We start from the raw sequence: 18033 nt of genomic DNA, 5'->3' as shown, positions 1-18033 counted from the left end.
GAGTCCCTTCACACATGTGATCCATTCTCCAAGTTAAAGGCCGCCGTCACATTGCTATCTGAGCTGTTGTTTGAATTAAAAATGTTGTATAATGTTGCTTGAGTAGTTTGCTCTTTTTGAAAAAGCAAATATACACTGTGTATACAAATATATAAAGAAAAGTTAATAGACTTGTTTTGGTGAGGGCAAAATAATATAAAACTTACAGCAAAATGCTCAAAATAACTTTGTTGGATCAGTCAATGTAAATGCAAATTAGCATTTCAAATAAAAGGTCAAACCCTAATGAAGGGATGATATAAAAGTGTGGATTCTTTTGGATTCACACTCGCAATAGCTGGGAATTCCCACCAAAAGAAAAACAGCAGTTTATCCACTGTAAGCTGTGACTTTGGCAGTTCTGATCTCAATTATTCACAGTTCTGTCACTGCTGTGTTATGCATACAAACTGCACATGTGCGCATTATAAATCTTCATGCAACGTCTGGTGCAGGGAATCATCTTAAGACAGTGAGAAAACAAGCAAAGACTTTTAGCTGTTGAGGCAATATTGATTTGATTTGCTTCATAAAAAGCATAAATTTATGGATGGATGCTGTCCTCTCCGGAGAGCGAAATTATTTCCCCCCGGGAGGAAAAGAAACTCTTAGTGAGGCGTTAAGAATTAGGTCCAGATTCAGCAGACCTGCGGTGCCCTTTCTTGAATGTACAGCTTGTTATTAAAAGAGCGAAAGTTGTTACAGAACTGTTTCTCTTGAAGTCAACCCAAAGCTATCAAGTTCTGTGGTCACAAGAAGAAAATTTATTATTTGCAGTACGTCAAGCGGCGAGACAGCTAACGACACTAAACCGCCTTCTTCCCAGTCTCTCCCTCTCTTTATCTGGATTTCTTCCCCAGTCAGAAGAGCTGCTACCTCAGCAATTCTCAATTTCACTTTTGTGCTTGACACCGTACGGTTTTCCTCGAAGAGCAGTTTGTTTCGGTTTATTCATCCAAACTGGGTTATTCTTTTTTTTTTTTTTTTTTCCAGCCATAAGCATACTTTACGTTCATTATCTCCCATTTTGTCGTTTTAGCACCTTTAAAAAAAAAAAAAACAAACGACAGAATGGGACTGCTCATGTCACCGCACGCTAACTGTGAAGGAGCAAGTTGTTATTACAGTAACTGCATAATAAAAGACAGCATGGAGGTGGAGGGGCTGATTAGACGTGTTCATTTTTAGAGTAAAATGATCCTTAAAAACCGTTTTATAACACAGATGGAAATTTCCTCCTGCAATCTACCTCAGATTGTCAGACATTTTCCCAGCTGTCATGGAAATTTAAGAGGTGACCTTAAATCTGATGTCATGTCACATATGGTGGAGGAGAGAAAACAAACAAACAACAAAAAAAAAAAAATGCATCTGAACGTAAATGCATCTTGTATGTAAAGTACAAGATAATGCACAATCAAATACCATATTATGGTCTGCATGGAAGCCACAGCATTTATTCCCTGTGAATGTTGTTTTCTTCAAAATCCATCCCAGCATGATCAGAGTGATTCTCACTTTGTTCTAGTCCTAAATTTAGCTGATGCAGCCGTAAAATTTAAGCGCGCAGAGCTGTCGGCAGCTGTCATCCCGTGGAAAACTATCATCCCGTCGTTCACATTACACATTAATAAATGCTGAATAGGCTAAATAGTTTTCACACTTGAAAACCCTTCCTTTTTTTCCTTTTTTTTTTCATTATCAGTCCAGCGTTACAGGTGATGCATCTGTGGAACAGGAAGTTCTTCCCAGCTACAATCGCCAGTAGATGCTGATAAGAGACTCCCATAGGATCAATTTCATTTGCATTCAGGTTGACGGACAGTCAAGAAGATATAAGAGAGCCGAAGGGAACTGACGTAGCGCATGCGTGTGTGTGTGTGCGTGTGTGGGTGTGTGTACACTGCACAGGTTGACAGCATGCTGCAGACACTGGCCTTCCTGCTGCTGCAGGCAGCATATGGTGAGTAGCAGGTTGGAGCCAAACTCAATACAAAATGGTTGACAGAGGGTAAATCAATATCAGTGAAAGATTTTGGTATCTTACGATCCATTTTAGTTTTGGGTTGTGGTACGCCCGCTGTCAAGCCAGACACATCCAGGGTGGTTAATGGAGCAGACGCACGTCCCCACAGTTGGCCTTGGCAGGTAACTACAATGTTTCATAGTTCAAAAAGAATGAAAATCGCGTTATTTTTTCATATTTATTGCAAGTATTAAAAGTGACCGCTCTTTTTTTTTAGATCTCCCTGCAAGTGAAGCACGGCAGCCGTTTCCATCACACGTGTGGAGGAACTCTGATTGGACCTCGCTGGGTACTGACAGCCGGACACTGCATCTGGTAACTCACGTCGAGAGCGGCTAATTCGAAGACGGTGATAACATTCAAGGAAATATTGCTCATGAAAGTTATTAAAAGTTAATCTTGAGCGACTCATTGTTTTACCAGGCCGGGGGATGTTTACCGTGTCGTTCTGGGCGAACATGACATGAGCCGGCAGGAGGGAACCGAACAGGTCAGAGAGGTTTTGCGCATCATCACTCACCCCAAGTGGGACATCGACTTTGTGGCTGATGGGTGAGTTTATCCAAAAAATAAACCTAAAGCTTCCATATTTACAGTAATGAATATTCCTGACACATTAAAAAAAACTGTGACAATCCTGTAGTAAATAAATGGTGGATATAATGTGATGTTCGGGTCAACGCCATTCGATATTATTTTTATCACAAGTCATCGTTAGTATTATGTTTGTATGAAATATCATTCAGAACTTTTATTATGTTTATAAGCATTTTTAAACTACAAATGTTTAGGAGGTATAGTGCCCCCCGTTTATGGCATTTTCTAATTATCACAGCTGATTGTTGGTGTAAATGTGCTGATCCCTGAGAGCGCAATCCAGTCATCGATAAATGCCAAATGATCACAAGCTGCAGCTGCAAAGATTTGCGGGTTTTCGAAATCATTCTTTTTTTGCACACAGCTTTCAGCATATGTTTACACAAAAAATTTCATCAGCTTTCATTTGATATATAATACTCATGGCATGCATGAGGTTCATATCAAAGGTTCATATGTATTAGAAAACCACAGTGTGTTTTAAGCAATTTACACGCATGAAGTTCTGTATAACTTTGAAGAGTTTTCCTAATATCAGTTAAATATTTTACCAACCATCTTTTCAAAGCAACGATCTCGCCCTGCTGAAGCTGGATAAGAGCCCTGATATGAATGACAACATTGGCCTCGCTTGCATTCCTGAGACCGGAGAGATCCCCGTCCATGGGGCAACGTGTTACATCTCTGGCTGGGGAAACCTTTACAGTAATGATTAACCTTATAGAAATGAATCGCTTTAGAGAAATTATTATTTCCCGATAAGTTAAGCAAGACCCTTACCCAATAGTTGCTGGGTGGATCAACTAATTTACATACATAGTATGTAATCCATACAGGGAAGGCTGTGTTTTCTTACTGTCTTTTCTGTGTTCCAGCACATGGACCAATGCCTGATAAGCTGCAGCAAGCCTTGCTGCCAGTGGTGGAGCACAATGTGTGTAGCCGTAGTGACTGGTGGGGCATCAACGTCAAGACTACCATGATCTGTGCGGGAGGAGACGTGGTATCTGGGTGTAACGTATGTATACGAGGCCCGTCGGGTCGGACTCACCGACGCAAGATGCAGAACATTAGACCGCAGCGTGATCGTCTCTCTGTTTCCAGGGAGACTCTGGTGGTCCTCTGAACTGTCTGGGTCAGGATGGTAGGTGGTACGTCCAGGGCGTCACCAGCTTTGTTTCCTCGCGCACCTGCAACGAAGTCAAAAAGCCCACCGTCTTCACTCGCACCTCTGCCTTCACTGACTGGCTCAGTGACGTAAGTTCATCGTAGGGAAACGCACGTTTTACTTCACTTGGTTACTGTGGACGAGTAATATACTTTCCACCCGATAAGTCACCAACTATGTTGTCGCTTCAGGTCATGCTGCGTTACTAAGTATTGTGCCAGATGTCAACTCAGCGAGGGGAAATCCGTTTTTATCAAGATTCACATCATGCCCTGGAAAAGAAGCTACCTGTTTGTCTATGAGCAACAGTAGTAAATAAAAACCTCATTTGCTCCAGTATATTTGATCTAAGACTTCTGTTTGTGTTTACGTTTCGCGAACGAATCCAAACGAAGCGATCAGGGGACTCATTTTACATTCACTGCACACATAACCCATCCAAGATCGACCTCCTGGGACATTATTTCTGAAAAAAAAAAAAACTGTATCTAATGGGGAGAACAGATATGATATGTATCCAAAAGAACTCTGATATACCTTGTTCTGATATATTTGCTGTTCTTATTTTTGAATAAAATTGGCCTTCTGTTTCTTTTGGTCATTTAAATAGAAATGTTGGAAATGGTATGTATTAATTCTACTCATTGGATGGATTGGAGATGCTTTTCATTCGCTATTATGTAAAAAGTCTCATAAGAAATCAAATTTTAGGACGAAGCATAGCGGTGACAGGTGAAAAAAAAAAACCTCTATATGATAAAAAACCTGAAAGACTGACCATGAGAATGTGAGGTATCACTTTATATTTCTTCCCTCAGGCTATGTGATAAGAAGTATGAGGAATGGCTACCCATCGGCATGTGAGGAGGATGTATGAGTCAGTACTTCCTATCAATCATGTCCAAGGTCGGTAAGGAGTCAACGATGCCGAACAGGCTGCACGATGCATCCAGTTGGAGCCAAGCTGAAAAGCAACATTTCACATCCAATAAAGAGCAACGCCATGTTACTCTAATACACAACCTTAATTCGCTTTATCAGGTCAAGGAAGCCGTTTGAGCCCAGTTTGATGGATAAACATCCACTGTTCAGTAGTGCCAAAGACATGGTGCAGTAATGCAGAATCGGTGCTCACTGAATGAAAGATTGAGGAATGATCATAATTCAGTCAAGAACTTCATATTCTTCTAACTTCTATATTCTTCTAACCTGATTTTTTACTCACAACAACCCTGCAGAGGACCTAACCTGTATAGATACAAGAATTTTTTTAAATAATATTTCATTATATTATACTTTTATATAATATAATATAATATAATATAATATAATATAATATAATATAATATAATATAATACAATGTAATATAATATAATATAATATAATATAATATAATATAATTTTAAAAATCTCTAATATACTTGAGAATATATATCTAATATATTCCTTGAGAAGGAACAAAAAAGGACATTTAAGCTATCTGCCACAGAAAACTACACACACACACACACACACACACACACACACACACACACACACACACACACACACATGCATATATATATGATAGTAATGGAAATAAAGATTGATTTTGCTCTTCATTCAATCAGGAATGAACTAAAATCATTTTTGACGATCTACAACCTTGAAGGAGACAAACATCTTCCTCACTGAAAACACCAGGGTTACATCAATATCTCGAAATTAATTTGAATAAATAACAAGTAATTTTTAGAAGGCACGGAATACAAATTGTAACCTATCGTTCATTTTCACTCTATTTTTGATTTAAGTGAAAAAGGTGGCGGTGAAAGGTGCGGCCCTTCCCTCTGCACCTGCATCAACAACCAGAAATGGGCTTGTCTCCATCTGCTGGACTATGTGAAGTAGTGGTGAAACCTGCCAGCGACCCAGCAGCTCCCCACTGTGGAGGCGACGAGCTGCAGCTGTGACTACATCACTATCTTATAAGCATGTTTTTTTGGATTTAGAAACAGTAAGTACAGGGTAATAACATAATGTCAAAATCAAAAGGGCCTCGCTTTTGCAGACAGTGGAGAGTAAGACCCTCTGATGATTACTCCAGAGGAATTGTTAATGATTATGTTCTCCCTTGCTCAGATAAGAGTCGCGCCTGACATTCAGCACCACCTTTGTGCTTGAGTGCACGATAAACTGTGCTAAAAAAAAAAAAAAACACAGTGAAAGGGCATTGCTCCTGCAGCTGTGTTCAAGACATTAGTACGGTTTACAATAACGGAACCCTTATACTTTGCTTTTAAAATAAAGCTAACGTGTGTCTAAATATGTGGCCCCGCGACCCTGAGAGCGAGATAAGCAGCAGACGATGGATGGATAGTAATGAGATCATCTCTTGTAGACCGAATACAGACAAATACTTTAATACTTATTTACTCTTCCCGTATGTATAATGTGTATTATCTATTTATACAAACTAACCTATGTGTTTGTGTCTGCACATGTGCATTCATTGCGAGTGGAGATTGCTGATTTTCCAAACACTGATGAAAAAATGAATAGACTATGCGAAAATACATTCGATGAGATGACACAAATATATTATGTCCATTTGTAATATATTACACCCACACTGAAACTAGACAGACATTGTGCTACCGTTTCTATAAATAATGGCACATCTTGGATGAGGGACAGTGAATTAATGCCACGTTGCCCTGAGCAGGGCTGCAAAATAAAAGGCCTGTTCACACCACTAAAGTGCAGTGTAGTTGATATCATCGCCTAAGGCATCTTTAATAGCCGTGGAAAAGCTAATTAATTACAGAGCTTTTTTTAGAACAATGACACTCTCTTTACAATACGACTAAAAAATGTTCTTAAAAATTAACAGGATTGGATGATAATACCTTTAGTGTCAATCAAAAGTATTCATGACGTACACCAGTCTGTGTACTCGATCACTTTCCCACTTCGGCGTCTCCTTGGTCATAACCTTGATAGCTGCTCCGTTGCTCCACCCATGGAGATTCAACAAGTCCTTAAAGCTGAATTTTATAGTTTTATGGAGGGACTGAAGACTACTCACAGTATAGTACTACAGGGTGGCCCCCGGGTTGGTAGCAACAACAGCTCAAACCGTATGACCCCTTGTGCCAGCATGGCAGGGAGGTGGCACAGACCCGACGGCCCTGAGGGCAATCATTGACTCCGATGCCGTAACAATTCACAAAACACAAACAAAACATTGCAGATGGATGGTCTTTGCACAGGTAGATGTAGAAATTTTAAGCCAAGCTTGAATCAATACTTCATTCCCTGTTGTTTTATTTATTTATTTATTTATTTATTTATTTATTTTATTTTTTTTTTGTTTAAACATATCTAGACTATTACCCAGTGGGTGGAGGGCCAACTACAGCAAAATTCCAAAGGTTGAAGGTAAGCCTCAGATGAGTTTCCAACCTATGTGGGTCTCCAAGTCACACTTACATCGAACCTATTGTGTTAGTCAATAAATGACAGGGGAATTGTAAAATGCAGCTACTTTCAGGTTAAAATCATGTGACAGTTCTGTGTGCGGTTTGTGTGGGTCAAGGTTATAAGCTGGAGCGCCGTTAGAAGCATTTAAATCAACATTGCTCCTAATATTCCCGCCGATAACTACACAGAAGCTGCACCCTGCAAGGGCAATTATCAGCGTATCATAATAAATAGATCAAATCCCCAATCAAAAATGTGCTGCACCTGTCTTTTATCGCTTTTATCAGCGCGATAATTGATGGCAAATAAATGTTGCGGCTGAAATCAACTTATACAACAGCAATTGAAGAATTAATGACATTTTTACGGTGACTAGTTATACTGAGGGGGTAATATAAGGACAGAGAGATTTCTATGATCGGATTTAGATAACTGTTGCATGCATTTGACATTGACATTAATTGAAATGAATGCTTATTCATCTCATATATTTATACTTGGATTACGCTCTGTCAAAAAAAAAAAAAAAAAAAATTCTACTACTTTTAACTTGATTTAATTGAAGGAAAGGAAAGGGATTCTAAGTTTAGAATTAAGTTTAATATTCAACCGTAACAACTGATTTGATCCAGGCAGAACTCACACAGGGGATGGAAGTTTGAGTTTTCACTCCCACACATGATATTATTGGGCAATAAAAACATTTTAAACTCCTGCTTATTACTCTTAGGTCAAGACTTTTGGTTAAAGTTTGCTGACAAACCTTATATTCATTTTTGTTGTCGATGTTGTTTTCTATATATCTATTTCTTGAGGTGCATTTTTTGCATTTTAGAACTCTAAAAATCACCTAAATTAACACAAATATTTTATGTTTTTTTTTTCTTCTGAAGTTTTATAAAAAAAAAACACTTAGATCTATTAAGAAATTGGTGTTGTGTTCAATTGTAAGCTGACCCAAACAATCACAGTTTCTTATATCGTAATGGATTAAAATGAGAAAAAGCAATGGATAGTAGTCTGTGCTTGAATTTTGATGAATTGATATCGTACCTCAATGCTGAGCAGAGTTTCAAATGGGACATTTAAATATAACTTATTATATATAGAATATATTACATAATATTATCATGACAGTTGTTACCTTTTTTTTTTGCTGGCTGCTTTTCCTTATCTGATATGACTGTGCATGTTTATTGACGTTGCATAGTAATGGTTGGTTACATTGTGCAGTAAAACAATAGATCAATAGAATAAAAAGCAGTCAGTATCAAACCAAAAGAATCAGGAAAGTTTCAATTTTATCTGAAAAAAAGACAAAATTATTATGTGATCAAATTAATTTTTAATGAAATTCAAAACCCAACTTCACAAAGAACAGAAGTATATACTGAGACTGGACTTTGAAGTTTGTAGTTAATTTTCAGAACGAGCTAAATAAGAAATACTAACTTATGCGCATCAAATTTTTTAGCTTCCATGTTTAAAATAAACAGCTATTCTATCAATCATTGTCATAATTGTTGACAATAAATGAAAAATGACAACTACTTTGTTTTATTATTACCAACTGCTATTTTGAAGATCATTTGTGTGCAGAGTACTTCAGCATTGACATTAAGAGAACTCCAAATATGAAAATCCAAATATGGCTTTTGTGATTGGTAAAATTAAAAACTAAATATTTCGTTTTTTCCTGTCTTTTCCTTGAATCTAATATAATTTTCCAAACAGTGTTTCCAAAATTGCTTCTTTGCAGTTCAGTCGTTTGCTTTCAACCTGATGAACTCCTTTATCTGAAGGAGGCATTAAATCTGTAGCGACTTTTAATTGCAGTTCGGACGTTATTGAAATGTGAGTCTAGTTTAATCAATAACCAAAAATCACACATTTATATGAAATGTAAAATGCTATGTTGTTCCACTCTTATCTTCACTGTGTCTGTCTTGTTATAAATGTGGTACTTCGTAGCAATGTGTGGATGCATGTTATCTGTATGCATCAACGCATACATGGATGTGTGTGTGTGTGTGTGTGTGTGTATGTGTGTGTGTGTGTGTGTGTGTGTGTGTGTGTGTGTGAGAGAGAGAGAGAGAGCAAGGGGCAGACGGGGAGAGAGAGCAGAAAAAGAGTGTAGGTGTGAGAACAAGATATAGATTGACAGTTTGGGGGAGAGCAAGAAAGAGAGATTTGTATGGTTTTCTGATGAAAAGCAGGTCTGAAATCTACATATGTTCCATGATATTCTGCTTTTCTTGGATATATTGTGACCAGCTGGGGGAATATTCAAAAAGTACAAGTTTTAAAAAAGGAAGAAATTCAAATCATACAAATTCTCCTATGACACCTTTATTACATTTTGGAATTGCAAAAAAAATTACATAAGACCGCTGTGAAGCCTTGGAAATTTAACAGGGGATCGATGTGATGTTTTGCTTCACTTCTGTTGGTTTATTTCTCATTTCTTTCTCCAGAGTGAATATTACCATTTAAACCTCAAAGGGATTTTCTCAACTGAGTTTGGAAGCCCAAAACTGTCAAAGTATCTAGTCTCATATTAACAGAAAAGACGGGGGATTCAAACTTATTAAGTTTAACAGAGGCAACTTTCATTTTTATTTTTTATGTTTTTTTTTTTTTTTTTACTGCAGCTGCTTGATGAGTAAAAAATGTACAATCCTCCTGCTGAAACCCCCTAATGGGCTTGAACAGTGCGATAATACTGACTCACGTTTCGAGAATACCGACATCATCTGCTGCAGGAGGCTTCGGGAGATTTTGTGAAGCAGCCTTAGTCAGTTTTAACTCACAGCTTTAGAGGAGACATCCTACTGACACGAGGGAAGACATTCACTTGATGTGTGTTTAAAAACAAAAGTGAAAACAGATCTTTGTCTTTCAGCTCGAAATATCTTTCCAAACAAAGGCATGGAATTCTTAGCTTCTCACTTGTTTATTAATGGATGTCTTTTAAATTGAGGTGTTTCAAGTATTTACTGCATTCTATATTCTATGTTTCAGTTGTTTCTTCCTATATACACTGCTTAAAAAAATAAAGGGAACACTAAAATAACACATCCTGGATCTGAATGAATGAAATATAGCTGAATGTGTTGACAACAAAATAACACAAAAATGATCGACGGAAATAAATTGTATTGGATTTGGAGTCAAAATGAAAGTAGAAAAACATAGATGTAATGCCCTTAAAACAAGTCAAATGAATGAAGTGATTTCACAAAAGTGTGACTGACATGGCGTTACATTGTGCTGTTTAAGTGTTCCCTCGATTTTTTTTTTTTTTTGTGGGATTCATCTCATACTCACATTAGACATATTACTAATCCCAGACAGTTTTTTGTGCATCTCATTTTTTTCGTTAAGGCTATTCACACTGTATTCATCACATAAAAAAAAAAAAAAAGCTATACAATGTTGCTTCCTCTTAATAGATCATTACTAACATGCTGGACGACTGAAAGTTGAAAATAAACAAGCCAAAGCTATCAATTTAAAAATAGATATAAGGGATGATAATGATAAAGGAAAAAAAATGTTTCAAAGATTAAAAATTAAAATCAAGGGGACATACAGATTATTCAAGTTTTATGATTTTATTGTTATGCCACTGACAACAACTCGGGAGCTGCATTTTATTTATTCATTCATTTTACTTTCAAGTAAAACCCCATATTTCAAGCGCAGAAATAAAGTAGTAGGAAAGCCTAAAACTACAAACAATTCTTATAGTCTATCAATACATTTCTAAATGTGAGAATGTGACAGAAACTTCTCCAATCTGTTATTTGAGGAGGAGCTCTCTAAATCGTCGGTGAGCACCGCAAACACACACACACACACACACACACACACGAAAGCACAAAGACTTTCAGATGCCTGAGTCCTTTGTATTCTGCACGTGTGTGTGCAACCTTTGCACTGCGCACGGCGTGAAGGCGCTCTGTGTGCTATAAAACCCGCGCTCTTCCACGCAGAGAAGCGACAGGTAAACTCAGGTGCATCGACTCAACGCTCCAGACGAAGCTCTTTCTTGCGCCATTCAGGTAAGGAAATGCAAAGTCTTTGTTATATTATATATATTAACACATACACACATGCAGTGCACTGAAAATGTTGTTCCTTTGACTTTGTGCAACATTAAATAGTTTTTGCTGTTTTGATTTTTTAACTTTTAACTAGCCATGGCTCCAAGACCAGAAGCGGGGACAGACTCCTCTGCCTCTCCAGGTATGCCTAACTATTTTGACATTTTAAGCTTCCTGATGAAGGCACACACACACACACACACACACACACAGACACTAAATCACCTTCCTCTTTGCCCACGCTTAGAAAACTGCACTCCAGTTAAAAGCATGGCCATCCTGCCTGCTTACTCCACCGTGGATTTGATGGCTGAGGACCCGGGCGATGAGGATCCCTGGGATCTCCCGGACCTCAAAGACACCGGGGTCAAATGGTCAGGTGAGAAAGCGCCATCTAGTCACGGCGCAAGCGTTCTCTCAAAGCCTGGCTGATTCATTGTTTTTTTTTTTTTTTTTTCAGATTTGGATACAAAAGGGAAGATAATGAGGGTACTGAGTGCGATTGTGAAGCTGGTTCTGCTGGTCAGTCTTCTCTACCTGTTTATTTGCTCTCTGGATGTCCTCAGTTCTGCTTTCCAGCTCGTTGGAGGTGAAATAACCATTTATTATATCATACATTGGGTCACTGCAAAGCGACCGACTAATGTAATGCGCTTGGACGAGATTTGATTTTGTTTGTGACCTGAGGATGTTTGTGTGTGTGTGTGTGCAGGTAAAGCTGCAGGTGACATCTTCCAGGACAATGTCATCTTGTCCAATCCTGTGGCTGGACTGGTAATCGGGGTGTTAGTCACAGTGCTGGTTCAGAGCTCCAGCACCTCCTCCTCTATTGTGGTCAGCATGGTGTCCTCTGGACGTAAGCGTAAACAATAACAATACACACACTCGTACATTTGGCTAAATTCCCGCTCCCATGTGAATCTGATATGAGCGAAACAAATCACATGGGATCAACCTCCCCTTCCATTATGGCGATAGCTGTCACTCTAAATCAGATATGGACCGTTTCTAGATTCATGCATCTTCTGCTTAACTCGAAGTCCGCATTTCTCCAAGGGTTTTACATATTTCTCTGGTTACACTGTCAAACTTGAAGGAAACAAAGCAAAGATGTCGGGACTGAATCAGAATTGAGGCAGTTAACGCAGTGTGTTAGCCTCAGCCTCTCTTTTGCCACACACACACACACACACAGAGCTCTAATACTATACTGCAGATTCACATCTTGCTCCCTGTGTTATCCAGTGCTGAAAGTCCGGTCAGCCGTGCCGATCATCATGGGGGCGAACATCGGAACATCTGTCACCAACACTATTGTGGCCATGATGCAGGCTGGGGACCGGAATGAGTTTCGCAGGTAATTCCTCTGCAAAAATATTAATTCTTGTTAATATTATGCAGAGATTATTTCAGAATTTTTAAGCGATTTTTTTTTTTTCATTATTTTATTTTTATTTTTTCTTATTTCAGAAACACTTTCAAAGTTTTCCAATTACTTGTATATAATAATTAATTACTTTCTCATTTCAATTTTTTTTTGTTGTTTGTTTTATTTTTATTTTTATGCACAGACTGTCAGTCATCCAGGTCATGGTTTTACGATGTGGTGAAATTGCAGATTTTTTCAAATGTTTCAATGTCTTCAATGTTTCAAATGTCTCAGGAGCTAGTTTGGTCTGATGATCCACCTGCTTTGTTCAGGCTCAACCCTCTCATCCATGTCAAATACCTGATGTTGTTATTGTTATTATTATTATTATTATTATTATTATTATTATTATTATTATTTAGTTGCTTTTTAAGTTTTATGTATGTTAGGGTGCACATATATTACACAAACATTCACATTTATGTATATTTTTGTATGTACAAAGCAAAAATATCTGTATCATATCAATGGCAGTTAACAATTATTGACCTCTGCCTCTCAGTGGCCAAAGGCTCTAATACCATATAATCCATGATTCAGGCGGTAAGAACTGTTATCTTGGAACCGAAAGTTCCTCCTCCTAACCTGTCGAAGCCTTTTTACAATACAGACAATAATTTCTCACAAGTGATAACAAATTATTTAGATTTTTTTTTTTCCATTATTCAATATATACCTTTGCAGAGTGTGTGAGAGAGGTAATAGATGTTATTACCAGTGTGGTGAGACCACCTGCATCCCTGAACATCGAAACTTTAACTATAATGGAAAGGTATCAAAGTAAATATGTAACAAAGAGAGCTTAGCAGAATAATGACTGATATCAAGAAATATTATTTGCTGCATGTTTAAAATCCCGCTTCCCTTGCAGGGCATTTGCTGGAGCCACCGTCCATGACTTCTTTAACTGGCTGTCTGTGCTGATTCTGCTACCCCTAGAGGTGGCAACTGGTGTTCTGTACAAACTCACCCATCTTATAATCAAGTCCTTTAACATCCAGGGCGGAGACAATGCCCCCGACTTACTCAATGTCATCACAGACCCTCTGACAGACTCAATCATTGAGGTAAATCCAGAGAAAATTATGAGACCCTGCAAACCTGCACCATCAGTGTGAGACTTTTGAAATTTTTTTTTTTTTTTTTTGCTTCTGTTCCATCAGCTGGATAAGAGCGTCATCACTGGTATTGCCATCGGTGACGCAGCAGCCAGGAACAAGAGTTTGATCAAAAGGTGGTGCAAAACCGAGACCAACACAGTAAGAAATTTAAATCATTCTAAGGAAAAAGTCCATATCCATTAGAAGGGCATTCTTTGAACTCTGCTACCACTTTTTAAAAACCTTTTCCGCTCTGCTTTAAAACAGACTTTCTGGAACCAGACAGTGGACTACTGCCCGTCCGGAGCCATCTGTTGGGAAGAGGGGAACAAGACCCTGGTTGAGATGAATGCCACTCAGACTATTTACCTGGAGAAATGTAAGTATGCTTCAAGCCAATGAATATCACGATTTTGAAACAAAGCAAAGGAAAGCAATTAGGGTAACCTGATCTAGCGGCACGAAACCTGAGCGAGCCATGATACCGCAACAGCCTCCTTCCAACCAGAACCTCTGGTCCTCAGACAAGGACTACCTTTGAGTTGCTTAGTGACTCAGCACATTCACCTATTCAATGGGCCTTTTCATTCTCAAGCACCTGATAGTATAAGTAAATCAAAGGGCTCAACACTTAAAAATATTCAGCCCTGATTGAAGCAAATGCTTTTAGCAGTCATTTCTTACATTGTCTGGCTTCATTAGTCAAAAACCTGTAGTGGCTATTTTGCTGAACCATAGTTGATAAAGGTTCCCCCCCCCCAACCCCCCCCCAAAAAATACCAGTACTGCTTTTTAGGTTTGCTGTAACATGAGTCAAGTTCATCAGCCTATTTTTAGAAGTCCCGGCGTGCACATCCATGCCCAACATTTCTTTCACCCATCCGTGACAGGCTCGCACATATTTGTCAACGTCGACCTGCCTGACCTGGCGGTGGGCCTCATCTTGCTGGGTCTGTCTCTGCTGATTCTCTGCAGCTGCCTCATCTTCATCGTCAAGTTGCTCAATTCCATGCTGAAGGGTCAGGTGGCCCTGGTCATCAAGAAAGTGATCAACACAGGTGAAAAACAAAAACCGACTCAACATCGGCATGATCTCTTTCAGCCTGTATGATAGCCAGCACATCTGTTTTGATGGTGATGTTGATGAGCAATACAGGTAGAGCTTTCCTGCTGCCTCTGATTCACCTCCGGGTTTTATGTGCCTCGGTGTGAGTGAGACAGTTCAGGCACAATTACTGTTTTGACACAAATGTTCGTTTGCTCAAGTCATGCGGTCTTAATGTTTGCTGCCCCGCTGCGCTTACTTCATCGGGTTTATTGCTCATCTCCCGCATTTGTGTTTCACTCCAGATTTCCCTTTCCCGTTCTGTTGGGTGACGGGCTATATTGCCATTTTGGTCGGCGCGGGAATGACCTTCATCGTTCAGAGCAGCTCGGTCTTCACCTCAGCTATTACACCTCTCGTTGGTATGTCAACTCTTTTGTCTTATACATTTATTCCACTTGTTTGAGGTGATCAACTTCCATCATTGGGAGTAGGGTGTTAATGTTGTCACATATCATTTGTCTTCTTCATGTTAACGTAGCCCATTATCGGCCTAAATTCAAGTATCTTTATGTCCATCGATGATTCCTTTACATGCGTTTGTGTTATTTACTATTTAACCCTCATATTATGTTATGGGTCAATTTGACCCATTTCACCCATTGACCCAATGGGTCAAATTGACCCTTAACATAATATGAGGGTTAAAGAAAGTATTCATTGTAACTTGAACTGAACCTACTTACTTTACCAGAATTAATTTGTAATATTTATTTTGGATAAATAACCCCAGAAACTGTCAATCTTTCACAAGGTATTGGCGTGATTAGTCTTGAGAGAGCCTATCCTCTGACGCTGGGGTCAAATATTGGCACAACGACCACAGCCATACTTGCTGCTATGGCCAGTCCTGGACAAACCCTCGCCGAATCGCTGCAGGTAAGATTCAATCAAGGCTTTCTGTTCTGTTTTGTTTTGGTTTTCTTTACTTTTTATGAGATCTGACTGTGGTTTTCCTCTCAGATTGCTCTCTGCCATTTCTTCTTCAACATCATGGGTATCCTACTGTGGTACCCGATCCCTTTCATGAGGATTCCCATCAGGCTGGCTCGAGGTTTGGGCAACTGCACGGCAAAATACCGTTGGTTTGCTATTCTATACCTCCTTTTGTGCTTCTTGTTTTTACCACTTGCCGTTTTCGGCCTGTCTATGGCCGGCTGGCAAGCCCTCGTCGGGGTGGGAGTACCCATTGTCGTGCTTGCCGTTTTCGTCATCGTTGTAAATTTGATGCAGTCGCACTGGCCCCGCTACCTGCCCAGTGTCTTGCGCAGCTGGGATTTTTTGCCCCGTCCCTTGCACTCCTTGGCACCCTGGGATGCTATGTTGTCCTCTCTCTTTGGCTGCTGCAGTGCCCGCTGCTGCTGTTGCATCAAATGCTGCAACTGCTGCAGCAACAGTGAGAAGGAACAAACGCAGAAGGACAGCAAGAGCCTGCAGATGTACGACAACCCGGCCATGTCGGGCGATGAAAATTCAAAAGAAGCTATTAAAGGAGCTGAGCTTTAATACGCCACCAGCAGTGTACGGCACTGAAAAATTTATTTTTAACTAAAATGTAATTGTCTATTCTATTTCAAGTCGAGGTACGCTTATGATTCCCCTTTACTGGATGCTACATTATTCACCGTCGTCTGCAAGTACGTGAACAGATGTATTGGAGGGAGGGTAAACCCAGAACTTGATGTTTCAAGGCACGTGACATTCATAAAATGATGCTTTCGATTTCTTGTTAAGATTCCCTCGTCTGTAAGACAACACCTTGTCTCAGCTTTGAAAAGCTCTAAATGTCATGGCTTATTTTTTATATTTGTATGATATGTACAAGATGTTCCAAATGTTTCATGTAGTGTTTAATAGTTTGTTATTCTTCACTATTTAAGACAATATAATATTTGTGAATAAACGAAACTACTATTTTTAACTTGTGGTAGTGCCGTTGTTTCATCTAGAATGATCTTTTTCATGCAAACAGCCTCAGGTGAGATATATTTATAGTTACTGGTACTAAGATGTCATATTGATCAATTCATTTTTATATTCTACTCTGATTTAAGCACTCATGCATGTGTTTGGCATGAGAGATCTGAAGATTCAGCAGCTCCCTGAAGAACGTCTTCTTGTAGAAAACAGATTCTTTCATATTTGATGTGTCTTTGAAATATAAGAAAAAGGGCCGGCACACAAAAAGACCAGGCAATGTCCAACAATGTAATGAGCGCAATATAGTCCTTTTTTTTTATTGAACTTTGAGGATCTTTGCTTTTTTTTAATGCCTGTGCACTGTTTTTGAACATGTTTACTCATTTTTTTCTCAATTTTTTCATTCATTTTTTTTACTCAAATGTTATAAACTCAGATTTTTATTCACGGTTGGGAATTAAAAAGGAATCAAATGTTGGGTTTCTGTTGAAGTGGGGAAAAGACAACCTCGCCAATATGGCTGAACCTGTTCCCTACTAAATTTATGAGGTCCATCAGCACCGTTGGACTTCACACACAGGACACTCGGATCAAAGCGCACTTTAACTGTATATTTTATTGTTTTATTAAATATCTAATCATCATCTAATCATTCAGAGTCATTTTGGTACATCGGTCAAGAGGATTGTGTAACCGGTTTTCGGGAATTAATTGCGTAACTTTCTTTTTTTTTTTCCACATCAAATTAAGTATCCGTCAAAACCTAAATAGATTCGGCACAGTTGCAATACAATGAAATAAAGTACAAAATTCACACATATTGAATTACAAGCTATCAGATAGCACCTAACGGAATGACACTGTGGTGTATTGTTGATATCAAAACATGAATAAATTCAGATTTAAACCTCCCAATTACCACTGAAGTGCAAACCAATGAACAAAATCCGCTAACTGCCATCAGAATTCAGCTTTTCAGTCGGTGTTTGAATATACACCCTGAAGAGTTCACTTAAAGTGTGACCTAGTTTTATGTTTACATATCTTGTATTTTTCCACATTGAAATACTTTACGTAGAT

The 18033-nt window shown here is 38.8% G+C and overlaps 2 protein-coding genes across 3 annotated transcripts; both read left to right on the top strand.

Moving 5' to 3' along the window:
• The first annotated feature begins 1959 nt into the window (after window positions 1-1959).
• LOC147225603 (chymotrypsin-like elastase family member 3B) lies at window positions 1960-11397 on the top strand. Its single transcript, XM_086162192.1, has 8 exons — window positions 1960-2002; window positions 2099-2187; window positions 2283-2380; window positions 2489-2617; window positions 3231-3367; window positions 3538-3680; window positions 3767-3919; window positions 11374-11397. Exons 1-8 carry the CDS (start codon window positions 1960-1962, stop codon window positions 11395-11397), a joined length of 816 nt encoding a protein of 271 aa, XP_086018318.1.
• A 98-nt stretch (window positions 11398-11495) lies between these two features.
• On the top strand, window positions 11496-16539 carry LOC147225602 (sodium-dependent phosphate transport protein 2B-like). 2 transcript variants are annotated; one of them, XM_086161219.1, is made up of 12 exons: window positions 11496-11541; window positions 11647-11778; window positions 11860-11988; window positions 12112-12255; window positions 12645-12756; window positions 13700-13895; window positions 13992-14087; window positions 14196-14307; window positions 14819-14986; window positions 15279-15395; window positions 15788-15912; window positions 15997-16539. In XM_086161219.1, exons 1-12 carry the CDS (start codon window positions 11496-11498, stop codon window positions 16537-16539), a joined length of 1920 nt encoding a protein of 639 aa, XP_086017345.1. The 2 variants fall into 2 exon arrangements, with proteins under 2 accessions (XP_086017345.1, XP_086017344.1); XM_086161218.1 differs by having other exon boundaries at window positions 11496-11568.
• The last annotated feature ends 1494 nt before the right edge of the window (window positions 16540-18033 follow it).

The sequence above is a fragment of the Fistularia commersonii genome, chromosome 16 (assembly GCF_037954325.1).
Source record: "Fistularia commersonii isolate RoL2024-O1a breed Wild chromosome 16, RoL_Fcom_v1.0, whole genome shotgun sequence".
NCBI lineage: Eukaryota > Metazoa > Chordata > Actinopteri > Syngnathiformes > Fistulariidae > Fistularia > Fistularia commersonii.
Note: the sequence above shows the minus strand (reverse complement) of the source record. Positions and strands in the feature narration are given on the sequence as shown.

Bases quoted from the DNA above. Each gene is read 5' to 3' on its own strand.
- LOC147225603 (XM_086162192.1), top strand. From the start codon at position 1,960: ATGCTGCAGACACTGGCCTTCCTGCTGCTGCAGGCAGCATATG. The intron at 2,618-3,230 runs GTGAGTTTATCC...ATCTTTTCAAAG, and splicing joins ATCGACTTTGTGGCTGATGG to CAACGATCTCGCCCTGCTGA. The intron at 3,920-11,373 runs GTAAGTTCATCG...GGAAATGCAAAG, and splicing joins TCACTGACTGGCTCAGTGAC to TCTTTGTTATATTATATATA.
- LOC147225602 (XM_086161218.1), top strand. From the start codon at position 11,496: ATGGCTCCAAGACCAGAAGCGGGGACAGACTCCTCTGCCTCTCCAGGT. The intron at 11,989-12,111 runs GTGAAATAACCA...GTGTGTGTGCAG, and splicing joins TGCTTTCCAGCTCGTTGGAG to GTAAAGCTGCAGGTGACATC. The intron at 14,088-14,195 runs GTAAGAAATTTA...GCTTTAAAACAG, and splicing joins GCAAAACCGAGACCAACACA to ACTTTCTGGAACCAGACAGT.